This window comes from Dipodomys ordii, unplaced genomic scaffold (assembly GCF_000151885.1).
Source record: "Dipodomys ordii isolate 6190 unplaced genomic scaffold, Dord_2.0 Scaffold69, whole genome shotgun sequence".
Taxonomy (NCBI): domain Eukaryota; kingdom Metazoa; phylum Chordata; class Mammalia; order Rodentia; family Heteromyidae; genus Dipodomys; species Dipodomys ordii.
This window is the reverse complement of record NW_012267285.1, coordinates 1,750,196-1,766,227: the sequence shown is the minus strand read 5'-3', so window position 1 is coordinate 1,766,227 and position 16,032 is coordinate 1,750,196. Positions and strand designations below refer to the sequence as shown.

The 16,032-nt window shown below is 54.1% G+C and overlaps 1 protein-coding gene across 1 annotated transcript; it reads left to right on the top strand.

Annotated features, from left to right (window-relative positions):
• The first annotated feature begins 1,042 nt into the window (after positions 1 to 1,042).
• Ndufa9 (NADH dehydrogenase (ubiquinone) 1 alpha subcomplex, 9, 39kDa) lies at positions 1,043 to 14,624 on the top strand. Its single transcript, XM_013023600.1, has 11 exons — positions 1,043 to 1,074; positions 4,159 to 4,415; positions 5,003 to 5,100; positions 7,742 to 7,833; positions 9,572 to 9,713; positions 9,902 to 10,004; positions 10,463 to 10,530; positions 11,570 to 11,646; positions 12,844 to 12,939; positions 13,438 to 13,504; positions 14,332 to 14,624. Exons 1-11 carry the CDS (start codon positions 1,043 to 1,045, stop codon positions 14,500 to 14,502), a joined length of 1,203 nt encoding a protein of 400 aa, XP_012879054.1. The 3' UTR covers positions 14,503 to 14,624.
• Positions 14,625 to 16,032: the final 1,408 nt, after the last annotated feature.

Below are 16,032 nucleotides of genomic sequence, written 5' to 3'. Positions count from 1 at the left end.
GGGGGGGGATCCAGCCTGGGGAGGGATGTGGTGTGGGGTGTTATCCGGCCTGGGGAGGGATGCGGGGTGGGGGGGCAGGAGGCGGCCTGTGGTTAGCTGGGTCTGCAGGCCTCCTGCACTGCCCCCAGGGGTGGGATCCTGCCTGGGGCCTGAGCTGATCGTCCCTTCACCACCCCCCAAACTAACGCAAAGCCGTTGGTTGGACGGTGACCCTTCATCACTGTCTTTCCCCCGGCTATCCCTCCCTCCCACCCCACTCCCCCAAAAGTTGCTTTTCCATCGTGTGTTTTAAGTCTGTGCACCGTGTTGTCTGCTCTCGAAGGTCGCTTCGTGGTCACTGAGAGCTTTATTTATTTTATATATTTTTGGTCGGCCGTGGGGCTTGAACTCACGGCCTGGGCGCTGTCCCTCAGCTCTTCAGCTCAAGGCTCTGCCACTTGAGCCACTGCACCACTTCTGGCTTTTTTTGTGTGCTGATTCCTTGGAGGTCAGAGTCTCATGGACTTTCCAGGGCTGGCTTTGAACCCTGATCCTCAGATCTCAGCCTCCTGAGTCGCTGGGATGACAGGCATCCCTTAAGTAGCTGAATGAAGGGAGCTGTCGTCCAGCAAAGTAGTAGAAGCATGCAACGAATCTTGATCAGTGTCACCCTCTGTGAGCCTTACGAAGACTTAAAAAAAAGGGCTCGTTTTCTTTTTAATGTCATTTGATTTTATTTTGCTAGTCCTAGGGCTTGAGCTCAGGGCCTGGGCACTGTCCCATAGCCACTTTGTGCTCCAGGCTAGCGCTCTACCACTTGAGCCACAGCACCACTTCTGGCTTTTCTTGACCAGTTTATTGGAGGTAAGAGTCTCACAGGGACTTTCCTGCCCTGGCCAGCTTTGAACTGTGATCCTCGGCTCTCAGCCTCCTGAGTAGCTAGGATGACAGGTGTGTGTCTTAAAAAAAATCACCTCAGGTAGTTCCCGTGTCCAGCAGAGGTGGAGAGTCAGGAGTGTGTAGAGGATTCCTTTTCGCTTTCCGTCTTGGTTAGAGTTCCGGCATGCAGTTGGGAAGGTGTTGCTACCTGAACAGGTGAGACTCCCGAGAAGGAAGCAAGGGACCTTTGCCTACAGCCCTTGGGTACCAAGTCACATGACAGCCTGGCAAAAGTGTATTCAGGAAGTGGCGCTGTGGCTCAAGTGGTAGAGCGCTAGCCTTGAGCTGAGGGACAGCGCCCAGGCCCAGAGTTCAAGTCCCATGACTGACCATAAAAAAAAAAGTGTATTCATCATGTTCTTTCTGATATGCGGAAGTTAGATCAGAAATGTACCAAGAAATGACAAATTACACAGGATCCTAGACACACACACAGGAAGACCAAAAGAGGATGCTCTTAGGAGAGACTTCCAAAGGCGCAAAACGCCTAAGCACGTCTTCATATTGATATTAAATGATACACTGAAAACACTTCCAAGAGGTAGATGGAAACAAGGCTTTTTTTCTTTTTTAGTTTTTGATGCTTCTGTCTTTATACATGCTGTGTATTCATGTGTGCATCTTCGGGGAGGGGCGGGTGGAAGGGAGAAACACAGGGCACAGAACTCAGGGACAAAAGGGTGGAAAAGCACCGGCGTGGAGCTCCCAGGACACGGGTGAAAGTGAGCTCCACAACTCATGGGTGAAGACGGGAGGGAGGGACGGGAGAGAATGCGGAAGCCAATGATACTGTACGAAAGGAAGTGTACTCATTTCCAGACTGGGGTAAAGTCTAGACAGGCAGGTGCATTGAGGGGGGACTTGGTGCCCACTGGAATGTGGTTCTGAAGAGACCCCGGTTGAGCTCAGCTCTCAGGATGTATAAAATTCACTACTTGGTGGCAGATGCTTGATTTGCTTTCTTTTCCCTATCACACAGCCCATTTCCACATCCCTCCCCGCCACAAAAAAACATCTATAATACTTCATCAATTCAATGAAGCACATTAGCTGGCTTTTGTGGACTCCATATGCTCTCCTCAGGAGGCAGATTTTCACAGATTGCGTGACAATTTAAACACAGCTGATGAGAATGTGGAACTCGGCTTCTGCATCAATAAAAAAAAATGGTTTTTATCCAAACACTGGCAGCTGATGCCTCTAATCCCAGCTGCTCAGGAGGCTGAGATAGGAGGATCATGGTTTGAAGCCAGCCCGCACAGGAAGTCCATGAGACTTCTGTCTCCAAGGAACCACCAGAAAGCCAGATGTGGAGATGCAGCTCAAGTGTGCCTTGAGCTTAAAGCTAAGGGAAGGCGCTCAAGCCCTGACTTCAAGCCCCAGTACTGGTGTTTGTGCACGCACACACACACACACACACACACACACACACACACAAAACATCTACCAAAAACCCAAACAGCTTTTTAAACAGCAATTTTGTCGTTGAAGTTTCTCTTGATTTTTTTACTTTATGTTTTGGCCATGCTTGGTAAAAAGCACATGTAACGAAGGCATGTGCTTAAACGTGATGACCACGAAGCACAATGTGAAGTTTTAAAAAGAGGAGATTTTGGTTCCTTGGGCCCACTGATGGAAGATTGGGACGCCAGTGGAGGATGGCATTCTAGAAAAATCTTCCTTCACTGGTTGCTGGGGTGGACCTGAAAGCCAGCAAATGAGGGTGTTTCCCGCAGGCAAAGAACTGGTGGAGTATTGCGGTGGAATATTACAGTAGAACACCACTGTACAACCCGTGTATGCTAAGAAAAGAGGGAGGGAGACAGGGTGGAAAGAATGGAGCAAAGTATTCTGAGACTGTGGCATGGCTGTGGTCCTGGGGGTTAGGAGGGAATGGACAATCGAGGCTCAGCAGTTTCCAAGGTGGGTTTCCTGAGAAGGTCCATACAGCCAGGTACTGTTGCTCACGCCTGTAATCCTAGCAACTCAGGAGGTTGACATCTGAGCGCTGTGGTTTGAAGCCAGCCCAGGCAAGGGAAGTCCAGGAGACTTTGATCTCCAGTGAACCACCAGAAAGTCTAGGGATGGCGTCTAGACTCCTAAGTACATGCCCCAGGACCAGCACGCGTGCGCGCACGCACACACACACATCCCATACAGTATTATAACTCATAGAAATGTTTTCTGTAATACTAACAAGGTTCTTCTTTAGGTAAGTCCAGTTGCGATCTATGTGATCTGTGATATATGAAAATGTGCTATTGGATGTATGCCACACCACCGTAAAGTACATAACTGTATAGCTTTTAAATATGTTAAAGAAGAAATTAGGTTACCCTGCAAGTGAGCATCTGGATATCAGCATGCCAAACCGATGGAAACGTTGAGCAGAGGAATTAATCCATGCATAATGGATAAAGAACATTATTCTCCTAACGGTATTCACCATACACGGGAGAATGGGGATGCTGGGACCCAAGCGGCCAGCTTGCATTTCCTGAGCACATTCTGTTTGCCCGGCAGCGTGGCAGCTGCTTTACGACCTGTGGTAAACGCTCAGCTCTGTGGACTGGGAGCTTCGTAAAGAAGCCATTCCTGAGCTTCTTTTGCTCAAGGCTGGCGTTCTACTACTTGAGCCCCAGCTCCACTTGCAGCTTTTTGGTAGTTTATTAGAGATAAATGTCTCCTGGACTTTCCTTCCTGGGCTGGCTTCAATCCTCAGATCTCAGTATGCTGGGATTCCAGGCGTGAACCACCAGCTCCCAGTTTGGAATTCTCTGTTACTCCTTTTTTTTTTTGTAAGTCATGGGGCTTGAACTTTAGAACCTGGGCGCTGTCCCTCAGCTCTTCAGCTCAAGGCGAGCGCTCTACCACTTGAGCCACAGCGCCACTTCCGGTTTTTCTGGTGGTTCCTTGGAGATCAGAGTCTCATGGACTTTCCTGCCCAGGATGGCCTTGAACCTTGATCCTCAGATCTCAGCCTCCTGAGTAGCTGGGATGACAGGCGTGAGCCACCAGCGCCCGGCTTGTTAATTCCTTCTTTACACCCCCTTGCGGACACTTTTCCCAGGATTCCTTCCTTCCTCATGATCACATGGCTCAGTGAGCCTTCTCTCCCCAGGCTCACGAGAGCCCCTAGCATAGAACGTATCCCCTCCTGTCACAGGGATTTTATGTGGTAATGATTATGATCATTGCTACTTTGATCGCTAAGGTCCAGATGACAAAATAGCATTGCAGGGGAAAGGAAGGACTTGGGTTCCTGGTGGCTTTTAAACTAACCTGGCCCTTCGCTGTGTTCTGTGTTCTGCGTGCTCTGGGTTCGCCTTCAGGTTCTGCGCTTGCGGCCACCGCTGGGTTTCACGGCCCACCCCGTCGCCTGCTCCACCATGCCGTCATACCTCACGGCAAAGGGGGCCGCTCCTCTGTCAGCGGGCTGGTGGCCACCGTGTTCGGAGCCACGGGATTCCTGGGCCGGTACGTCGTCAACCACCTTGGTAAGTACAAGTCCTGCCTTGTGCTCACCGGGCCCATTGCCCTTGACGGGGATTTGAATGAGCCACGTGTCTCTTGATTGGACGCTACTACACGGCTGCTGGCCTGGCTCAAGGGGTAGAAGGCTTGAGGACCTGAGTTCCAACCCAGTCAGTCCCCAGCCCCCACCCCACCCCCAAAATAAGCAAGAAAAGGTAGGAAACAAACCCAAATCGTACTACCTTGGAGTTAGGTAATATGTATTTATTTAGTTATCTGTTTTGCTCCTGGCCCTGGGTACTGTCCCTGAGCTGCTTTTGCTCAAGGCTGGCGCTCTACCACTTGAGCTACAACGCTACCTCCAGCTTTCTGGTGGTTCACAGGAGATCAGTCTCCTACTTTCGTGCCCCTGGCTGGCTTTGAACCACAAACCTCAGATCTCAGCCTCCCGAGTCGCTGGGATGACAGGCGTGAGCCACCAGCACCCGACAAGAACATGAGCTTACAGTGTCATAGCAGAATTTAAGCCTTTCCAAGTCTCCATCGAATAACGCGTCATCATGTTGTATCACCGTGTCGATGAGTCTTGTTTCAATGCGTTCTTCCCTAGGCCGAATAGGAACTCAGATCATTATCCCCTACCGGTGTGACACGTATGACCTCATGCACCTTCGCCCCATGGGTGACCTGGGCCAGATAATCTTCATGGTAAGACTTCATGCCTGGTCATCTCAGCCAACAGCTGTGAACGACGGGTCACTGTTAGGGCGTGATTTTCATCCAGAACATCCTCCATTTCATCCAGGCATCCTCCATTCGTAAGTTCCCGTGTTTCTAGACTGGCAGTGGGCAAACCTTTCCTGCCCAGGTCCTGAAGTTCAAAGAACGTGGGATCTGCAGCCCTTTAAAGAGTCCTGGTCATAATGACTGAGCTGCGCCCAAGTGTCCAGAAAACAGCTGTGTAAACAAACACGTGTGCCAATAAAACTTTATTTACAAAACCAGGCCAAGGGCCAGGTTTGGCCTGTATCGTTTGCTCACCCCTGATGGCTGTGCTTTCCCACTATGGGAGCCTGAAGCTGCCTGTCCAAAGCTTGAGCTCTTGTCTAAATAGACAGTGTGGAGAAGACACTGTCCCTCTCCCTCCTACCTCCTCCCCCCCACTCACACCTGACAGGACGATTGTGGATCTTCTCACCACCTCCTGTGATTTGTCTCTTTGGAGGCAGACAAGCCATAGCCTTCCAGATTGACTTCTTCCCCTTAACAGCTTGTGTGAGGTGTCTCATTCCTTTGTAGAGCTGAAACTTAATCCCCTCCCATGAGCGTCCCTGCTGGTCTACGCAGATGGCATGTTTTCTTGCTGTTAGTGGTGGTGGTTGTGGGTCTTGAACTTGGGGCCTGGGCACTGTCCTCGAGCTCTTTTGCTCAAGGCTAGCGCTCTACCACTTAGCCACAGTGCCACTTCCAGACTTGATGTTTTTATCATGTGTTTTATATCCTCTGACAAATCACCTTCATGCTTAAAATTCTGGCACAGAACCCATGTTATAAAATCTGTCATCTGCTGGAGACTGCACTCTGTCTGTCCATCCTTCATAAGTCAAAGACATTAACTCCTAGTGGGACTTGGTTCGGCCATAAGGGTTTGGGGAGGCTTGTGAGGGTAGAAGAGGATGTCAGGGAGGATCCCAGCTCCACTTATTATAGGCTGAAGAAAGACCTTAGATTTGTTTGTTTAAGTAAAATGTATTATTAAAAATACCATACCTTTTTTTTTTACTCTTCAATGTGTATGACCAGTAGAAAAGATGCCAAGTATAGGATTCAGAAAGGAGCACATTTTAAGATTACCTATGTACTTCATGCCCTCTTTTTCTTCTTTTCCCTTGCGGGGGGGGGGGAGGGGAGGGCTTGAACTTTGGGGTCCTGGGTGCTGTCCCTGAGGTTTTGTGCTCAAGGCTCACGCCCTACCCCTCCAGCCATACAACTCCACTCCTGACTAGTTAACTGGAGATAAGAGGCTAAGCTTTGCCTGACTGGGCTGGCTTCAAACCTCGATCCTCAGCCTCCTGAATAGCTGGGATTACAGGCAGAACCCCGGGGCGGGGGGGGGGGGGGTGGCGACTTCATGTCATCTTTAGATCGGAAGTTTTTATAGGCCACATCACAAGTAGGATGTCTTACTATTTGTCTCCATTGGTACACTGGCCTTCCCTTTAAAGTTCTTCCTCTGGCCAACGGGGGGCACCCTGGGCCTCAGCCCTGAGAGCTGGCCCACACACACACATACATGCCCTTCCTAGCCCAACACACGGACTCCTACACATCCACCTCGGATTACACCCTTAGAAATCCTGATTTCTTATCTCTTATTGGAATGCTTGCAGCATTCGATTGTGTGTGTGTGTGTGTGTGTGTTGAGCGTGCTAGCCCTGGGTCTTGAACTCAGGGCCTGCGCACTGTCCCTAAGCTCTTTTACTCAAGGCTAGCACCCTATTACTGGAGCCCTAGCTTCACTTCCAGCTTTTTGGTTCATTGGAGATAAGACTCTCACAGAGTGTCGCAGACTTTCCTGCCCGGGCTGGCTTTGAACTGCGAGCCTCAGATCTCAGCCTCCTGAGTAGCTGGGATGACAGGTGGGAGCCATCAGCGCCCAGTCTCAATCTCCGTTTTACTGTAACAGTCCTGTGCTTTTGTCTGGAGTTACTTAATCTGCAGTCACTATTTTGGATCCATTCATCCAAGAGCTCATCAGTTTCTCTTCTGGATGGTTTAGAAACTGTTCAAGAGTAGAGCTCCTTACAAAACCTGAGGGTTAGGCAGCCTGCCTCTTTCCATTTTTGCTTGGACCTGAGATGATCAAAAAGGAAGTTGGTTCAAGTGGTAGAGCACCTCCCTAGCAAGCACGAGGTCCTGAGTTCAAAACCTGACAATGCCAACAAACACAATGTGTGTGCGTGTGTGTGTATCTGTGTCTCTATTTCTTTGTCTATGTCCCAGCTGTCCTTGCTTCTTTGGCTAGGTTTCAGGAAGGGAGACTGGATCTCCTGATCCCCTTACTACCTCAGGGGTTAGTTGGATGGACAAAAATCAGCACGCTCCCAGAAATACGGGCAACTTCCTTTCTGGTTTCCTGAGTTGAAAGGTCCCTCGGCCTCTTTGTCTCCAGGAGGGCGAGGAGAGAGGGGGGGACCTTCTCATCTCTGATGGGATCCAGGGTCTGGGTGACAGACAAGAGAATGGCCCAGTTAGACACGGGCCTGGGCATGGAGGGGGGCGGGGCCTCAGGGCCTGGGGCGGGGGTGTGTCCTCATGGTGTCAGCTGATTGGTTACTTCTGGCCCCAGGAATGGGACTCCAGAGAGAAGAGCTCGGTCCAGAGAGCCGTGCAGCACAGCAACCTGGTCATCAACCTCGTGGGGAGAGAGTGGGAAACCAGGTGAGCCTCTCGCGCGTGGGCCTCGGCGTCTGGGGGGGCGTCCATTCGCAGGGCACCTGCTTCGGGCATCGTGTGGACCTTCCCCGCACCCCTCAGCAGGTGTCGCGCGGACACCCGTCAGGTTCAGGTGGCAGCACCAGGCCTGGGACGGTGGCTCAGGGGTAGAGCGCTCGCCCAGCATGCATGAAGCCCCGGGTTCAATTCCTCAGCACCACAGACGCAGAAAAAGCCAGAAGTGGCATGGTGGATCAAGGGGTAGAGCGCCAGCCTTGAGCCAAAGAAGCTCAGGGACAGCGCCCAGGCCCTGAGTTCAAGCCCCAGGACTGGCAAAAAGAAAAATCAGTACCAGCTGGCCATCGGTGGTTCACGCCGGTCATCCTAGCTACTCAGGAGGCTGCGGTCTGAGGATCGCAGATTGAAGCCAGCCTAGGTAGGAAGACTGTTATCTCCAATGAACTACCAAAAAGCTGGAAGTGAGCTGTGGCTCCAGTGGTAGAGCGCTGGCCTTAAACACAGAGGCTCAGGGACAGCGTCCAGGCCCTAACTTCAAGCCCCAGGACTGTACCCCCTACTTTACCTTCCCCCACCCCCCCAAAAAACATAAAAAGCCAGTGCCATTGTGGGTCTTGGGTTCGAAGCCGGCCATGTGGGATAGGGTCAGGGGTAGGGTTGCCTGGTCCACTGTGTAGTAGTAGGCCCCACATTGGGTTTTTGTGTGTGGAATGTTCTAGATGGTTCTAGATTGTGCTTCTGCCTTGTTCTTTGAAGATAGCATAAAAACCGTTTCGTCTTTGCATTGGTGATCAGCAAATTATATTTTAATCTCATAGCTCCAGAACACCAGTTCCCTGTATTAAGTCCTGATGAACCTTTGATGTCAGCCTGTTGGCATATGTCTGTTTCTTCCAACATACTAAGGTTTTGGACAGCATACAGTGTCTTGGTCAACCTTCTGTCTCCTGTAATGACCAACATTTAGTTGAGGGCGCATGTCAAACTGACGACTCTGCTTTTAGTTTCACTCTGTCCCTCCAGGAATGCCAGGTCCCAGGGGTGAGGAGGGCTTGCCTTTTTAGCCTCCAACACCTTCCTCCTCCCCTTCAACCATCACAAAAGCTTTGGCTTTTTATTTTTATTTTTTTGCCGATCCTGGGGCTTGAACTCAGGGCCTGGGCGCTGCCCCTGAGCTCCTTTTGCTCAAGGCAAGCGCTCTACCATTTGAGCCACAGCCACTTCTGGCTTTTTCTGCCATTCATTGGAGATAAGAGTCTCACGGACTTTCCTGCCCAGGCTGGATTTGAACCGCGATCCTCAGATCTCAGCCTCCTGAGTAGCTAGGGTGACAGGTGTGAGCCACCAGCGCCTGGAAGCCAGGTTCTCTTAAAGGGCCTCAGCCTTGGGAAGTGGATCTTCAGGTCAGCCCAGACTCTTAGGGAGACCTTGTCTTGAAACCAAGAAAACAGGGTATGGGGGAACCCTCAGCCTCACATTTCCTTGGGGATACAGAATATTATATATGCCGGTTTAGAACTTAGGACGAGCCTTAAACCGTGGCTAGAAATGACCCCCAAAGAGGCCCATAAACTTCGAAGAGACACCTAATTCCAACTTTGATTCAAACAACTACCGTTTAAAAGTTGAACTCAGGGATTGATTAGGAAAACCAGCCCAGCCCACCCCTGCCAGCTTAGACATCCGGCCATCTTCACACCCCCTCCCTGCCCCCTTATCCTCCCAGAAACTTTACTTTCGAGGACGTTTTTGTGCGGATTCCCAAAGTGATCGCCAGAGAATCCAGAAAAGCCGGCGTGGAGAAGCTCATCCACGTGTCACACCTCAACTCTGACATTAGGAGCTCCGCCCGGTCCCTGCGGAGCAAGGTCAGCCACTGGGGTGCGCGTGGCACCTCCCACGCGGGTGCTCCTGCCCCGTCGCGGCGGCGGCCTTGGCAGATTGGGGCTGATGAGTAACTTGGCGGTGTGCATCTCAGAGATCGCCTGCCCTGGGCCTAGGGGCCGGGGGCTCACCGTCTGGGTGCTCAAGTGCTCTCTCCTGCTTGACTGGCCAGGCCGTGGGAGACCAGGAAGTGAGGGAGGCATTTCCAGATGCCACCATCATCAAGCCTGCTGACATGTTTGGAAGAGAGGACAGATTCCTCAATCACTTTGCAAGTGAGTCTGGGAAATGCCGGTGGGGGGGGGGGAGGGGGCAGCCCGCACTCCTGAGTCTCCTAGGTATGTTTCTCTCTGGCTTTCTTGACTCTTGGCATTACTATTGTTCGGAGTCGTGGTACAGCGTCATCGTCCACAGGGGCTGGCAGCTCAGCGTGTCAGTTCATGAGTCCAGTGGATCTTTGTAGCCTTTAGTGAGCACGCTCGGCCTGGCGGGATGGCTGGCCGTGCGTCACGTGACCTGCCTGGCTCATCCCCCCCCCCCCCCCCCCCCCAGTGCTCGGTCTCTTCACCCTCTGTGTTTCTGGTCCCCGCGCCCGCCCCGTGGCAGCTCCTTCGCAGGCCTGCGAGCTCTTGGACTGGCTGCGCTCGCCGTGCTGCCGTTGAGTCTGAGCGGGGCGGTGGGGGCGTGCGAGCAGCCTGGCCAGGCCTTCTGAACACGGCTCTCGTCTCTGCAGACATGAGGTCGTTTGTCGGGGTCCCTCTCGTGTCCCTGGGCCTGCGGACCGTGAAGCAGCCCGTGTTTGTGAGTACCCAGGGCCGGGCCTCGCCAGGCCGCCCTCCCCTTTCAGGGATCAACTCTCCATTTCCTTCTGGGGTGGGTTTTCTTGTTTCTGGTACCATCCTGGGGCTTGAACTCAGGGCCTGGGCGCTGTCCCTGAGCTCTTTCACTCAAGGCTGGTGCTTAACCACTTGAGCCACAGCGCACCTTCATTGGACATAAAAGTCTCACGGACTTTCCTGTCCCGGTTGGCTTCCAACTCCGATCTCTAGACCGCAGCTTTCTAAGTAGCTGGGATTACAGGCGTGAGCACCGGTGCCGGGCATCCTGGGTCCTTGCGAACCAGCAGTTTGCTCACTACCTTCCGTCTTCCTGAGAAGGAGCTTTCCTCAGTGCGAGCATCAGCACACACGCCAGGCGGTGCCAGCCCCAGAGAGAGAGCTACCCACTAGACAGACCCACCCCAATCTCAGTCAGCTTTTAAGCAGTGCGATCGGTGCTGCCAGAGGGTGGGGGGGACCTGTGGGGCTCCCCAAACAAGTGAGAAGTGAGCACAGAGGTGCCAGGGGCAGGGAGGGCAGCCTGCCGGAGAAGGAGCGCCTTCCATTCCACATCAGCCCCACCCAGGGCTTCTCAGCACCCCTTGCCCGCATTGGGGGCCAGACAATTGTTGGCTGTGGGCACTGTTGCTGGCCGCTTCTAGGATTCCCCTCCTCCAGCTCTGAAAAGGCACCCACAGAGCCACCCCCAAGTTGTGACAGTGACAAACATTCGTAGACCTCTCGGCCTCCAAGCTGTGCTCAGAAGGGCCTGGAAAGCGGGGCCCAGGTGTGGCGGGGCCCACCTGTAATCCCAGCGCTCAGGAGGCTGGGATAGGAGGCTTCCGGCTCCCCAGCAGCCAGACGCAACGCTCTGCTCTGCGCAGCGGGCAGGGCGGGTGCGGGCTGCGAATCAGTGTCATCTGCTTTCCCTTCTCCCCTGGGCTCTCCCTCCTCCCCGTCTCTCCCCCTCCCTCCCCGCCCCCTCCTCCAGCAATCGCTTCCACGCGTTATCATTTGCACAGGTGTCAGATGTCGCCAGAGGCATCGTGAAAGCCGCCAGAGAGCCGGACGCCAAGGGGCAGACCTTCGCCTTTGTCGGGTGAGAGCGTGAAGCCCCGTGGCAGACTCTTGCTTGGGGCCGGTCCTGGGACTCGAACTCAGGGCCTGGGCGCTGTCCCTGAGCTTGTGCTCAAGGCTGGTGCTCTTAACCACTTGAGCCACAGCTCTATTTCAGGTTTGTTTGTTTGTTCTTTATTAATTGGAGGTAAGAGTCTCACGGCCTTTCCTGTCTAGTCAGGCTTTGAACCTGGATCCTCAGATCTCAGTCTCCTGCCTGAGTTAGCTGGGTTTATAGGCATGAGCTACCGACTCCTAGATTATAAGTGATTCATGTCGCTTGCCCGAAGGCCCTCATGCCTGGACTAGCTCAGTCGCTGTGTGGCTCAGGGTGGGGGGGGTTTGGCCTTCTTCAGATCAACAATATCTAGAGGAAAAATTGTATCTACCCTGAACATGCACCCCGTGCCCTGTGCATACTCCCCCAAAGCGTGTACACCGTGTTTGACTTTGTTCCGTCAGTAGTCTAGAGGTGATTTACAATACACAGGAGGGTATACATCCTCTGGGGAGCAGGTATTCACCCCCAAAGCCCATCTTGTACACCCCACGAAAACAAACCGCATCGCACCGCGGAGGAGATCGTTTTCATTAAGCAACATGGAAAAGTTTTTTAATTTTTTTGCTGGCCCTGGGGCTTGAACTCAGGGCCTGGGCGCTGTCCCCGAGCTTCTTTTGCTCAAGGCTGGTGCTCTACCACTTGAGCCACAGCGCCACTTCCAGATTTGTTGAGTCATTTATTGGAGATGAGAATCTCAAGGACTTTCCTGCCTGGGCTGGCTTTGAACCTTGATCCTCAGATCTCAGCCTCCTGAGTAGCTGGGATGACAGGCGGGAGCCACCAGTGCCTGGCTTATTTGTTTTTTTTTTTTAATTACCCTCCTTTTTGGTGGGCAGCATGTTCTATTCATGAAGTTGACCCTTTCTCAAGATAGGTTAGACGTACTCAGTAAAAGTCTTAGGATTGCCGGCAGGAAAGTCCATGAGACTCTGATCTCCAGTGAACCACCAGAAAACCGGAAGTGGCGCTGTGGCTCAAGTGGTAGAGCACCAGCCTTGAGCTTCAGAGCTGAGGGACAGCGCCCAGGCCCAGAGTTCAAGACCCACGACCGACAAAATAAAAAGGTGATGAGCTAGTTGGTTTGCCGCAGTGTGGTTTATCTTCCTCTCCTCTCGCCAGGCCGAACCGCTACCGCCTCTTCGACCTGGTGCAGTACATCTACGCCGTGGCGCACCGGCCTTTCCTCCCGTACCCCTTGCCCCATGTTGCCTATCGGTAAGTGGGCGGCTGCTTTTGCACGTCCCGAGCTGAGCCCCGCCATTCTAGCGGGGAGGCCCCCAGTCTCCAAAGTGAACAGTACAAAAGAGGGCCGGGGGCACGGCCCCGCGGTGGAGTGCAACCTAGCAAGGACGAGGCCCCGAGTTCAAACCCCAGCTCCACCATCACAGGAAGGAGCCGGACACCTAACAGGTTAGGACGGATCGCAGTCCGCCTGGTGTGTCTACGGAAGTTTTCCTTGGAAAGCCTCAGGATCGGTGAGACCTGGGCAGAGCTGCTTGTGGCAAGGGGCAGTCCAGAGCGCACCCGTCCCCGGGTCTCCCTGGTCTCCCTGGAGTCATTCAGCCAGTGCTTAGAAGCCCCCAGGCCTGTGCACTCGTGGCCTGGATTTTTGTGCTCACGGCCTTAACTCGGTCGCGTGGGGAGGAGCGTAGGAGCAGCCTGCTTTAGTCCCGGCCCGGCCCCTCACCCGTGGCCTTGCCTTCCCTCCTGCAGCATGATTGCGCGGCTCTTTGAACTCAGCCCCTTTGAACCGTGGACGACGAGGGACAAAGTGGACCGGGTGAGTCGGGGGGCAGGAAGCGCGGGACGTCGGCCTGCCGCCCCCTGCTGCTTGATTTCCCTCTCCGCCGGGCCGCTTCTGTCCGCATGCAAAGGCGCCTCCTTCCCTCTCCTCCCGATGCCCCCTTTCCCACTCGTCTCTGCCACTTTTCGCCTCCACCTCAGAAGTGCCTTCCAGCCAAGCCTGGCAGCGCAGTCCTGTAATCCCAGCACCCCCCGGTCTCCTGAAAACAGGCGGGAGCCGTCCGCCCTGGCTTCACTGGCCACAGGTGCCTGCCTTGACCGCCGTGTGTGGCTCTGGGATTGGAGATCCCAGAGGGGGGCTCCCCTTCCCCCCTATCCCCGTTTCCCCCACTTCCCAGGGACACCCGCCATGCCTTTGGTCCAGCTACGGGCTAGCGGGGTCCTGCCTGTAATCTCTGCAGCCCCGAGCGCTCGAATGGGACAAGGCCTGCAGGGGAGTCTCGTTTGGAGACGGCCTGTCGCTCAGGAGAGATCTTCGGGCTTCGGGGCGTAGGGGGGGCGCGGCTGGACCTGCCTCGGTGCTTTTGGGGCGCGCCCAGGACTTTTCCGCCCTAGCAAACCTGGCTGACAGCCCCGGCTGGACTCCTTACCCGACCGGAGTGACCGCAGCTGTCCAGTGCCAGGCCGGGCTCTGCGCGTGGTGCACACGGCTCACAGGGCCGTCCGGGCCTCTTCATCAGGCGCCTGGTGATGTCCTACGGCTTGGCCTCCCTCTCACAATCCTCCTGCCTCAGCCTCCAGAGCGCCCGGACCGCAGGCCTGCACCGCCGCCCCTGGCTGCTACAGGTTTTTTTCTGTCCACAGCTTCACCTCTCAGACAAGATCCTGCCCAACCTGCTGAGCCTCGAAGACCTGGGGATCGAACCCACACCCCTGGAGCTCAAGGCCATTGAGACGCTGAGACGCCACCGCACAAACCGCTGGCTGAAAACCGAGATGGAAGACGCCAGGCCCGCAAAGACGGTGAACTACTAGCGCCTCGCCCCGCCCCGCCCGCACCCCGGGAGCCTCGGGGCCCGTCACCCCGCTGCCCCGCGGCCCAGGCCTTCTGTACACAGAGAATAAGATCCTTCTATTAAAACAGCCCAGGATCCACACTGTCGCGCTCTCTTCCTTGGGCTGGAAATGATCAGCCCTAGCCATTTAGAACTTTAAAGCAGGGCTGGAGGCATGGCTCAGGTGGTAGAGCGCCAGCCAAACGGGTGAGTGGAGCAAGTAAGAGGCTGTGAATTTATTGTTTGGTCGGTCGAGGGGCTTGAACTCAGGGCCTGGGCGCTGTCCCTCAGCTCTTCAGCTCTAGGCTGGCGCTCTACCACTTGAGCCATAGCGCCACTTCTGGTTTCCTGGTGGTTCCTTGAAGATCAGAGTCTCATGAACTTTCCTGCCCAGGCTGGCTTTGAACCGCGATCCTCAGATCTCAGCTTCCTGAGTAACAGGGATAGTGAAGAGGTGGAGGGGTGAGATTATCGTAAGCATTGGAGGCAAATACCACAACAAAACTGGCTTCATATACACCAAAAGGAAATCTTCAGATCGTGCAGACATGCCTTCATTTTTACGTCTACGCAAGACACCTTTCCTTGTGCCTTTATTTCAAAAGTCACCCTTCACAAAAGGGATGTTGGAAAGGCTGCTGGCTCACGCCTGTCATCCCAGCTCCTCTGGAGGCTGAGATCTGAGGATCATGGTTCAAAGCCAGCTTGGGCAGGAAAGTCCATGAGACTCTTTACCTCCAGTGAACCACCAGGAAATGGGAAGTGGAGCTGTGGCTCAAAAGTGGTAGAGCGCTCACCTTGAGCAGAAAAAAAGTCCAAAGTTAGCTGATGCGTAAGCCTATGCAAACGTCGTTCTGTTGGGTATGCCAGCCGCTCACGACTGTACTCCTAGCTCTTCAGGAGGCCGAGACCTGGAGGATCCAGGTAGAAAAGTCCACCAGACTCCCATCCAACTAGCCAGCAAAAAGCCAGGCTGGAGGCGTGGCTCAAGCGGGAGAGCACCAGCAGAGCGAGGAGGCACCGAGTTCCAACAATGGTGCAGGTAAAACAACACAAAACCCAAGCATGATTAAGAAAACAATGGCTTCGAACACAAGGAGTGAGCAGCTCGGTTCTCTGCAAAGGCAGGAGGAGTCTTGGGGTGAGCCTTTAGGCGCCCACTACACTGTAGGAGCCCGTCCTGTTGGGAAACTACCCAGGCACCCGGGAGGAAGAAGATGCACACGGGCTGGAGCGGAGGCCTTTCCCAAGATCCGCCTCAAAGATCCGCCTCAGCCCTGAGCAGAGTTGCTGAGGAGAGCCACTTCGCTGAATATACAAGTCTTTTTTGGGGGGCCCTGAACCCTGGGCCTGGGCGCTGTCCCTCAGCTCTTCAGCTCAAGGCTAGCGCTCTACCACTTGAGCCACAGCACCAGTTCTGGCCTTTTCTGCTTATGTGGTGCTGAGGAATCGAACCCAGGTCCTCATGCACGCAAGGCAAGCGCTCTACCACTGAGCCACCTTCCCAGCC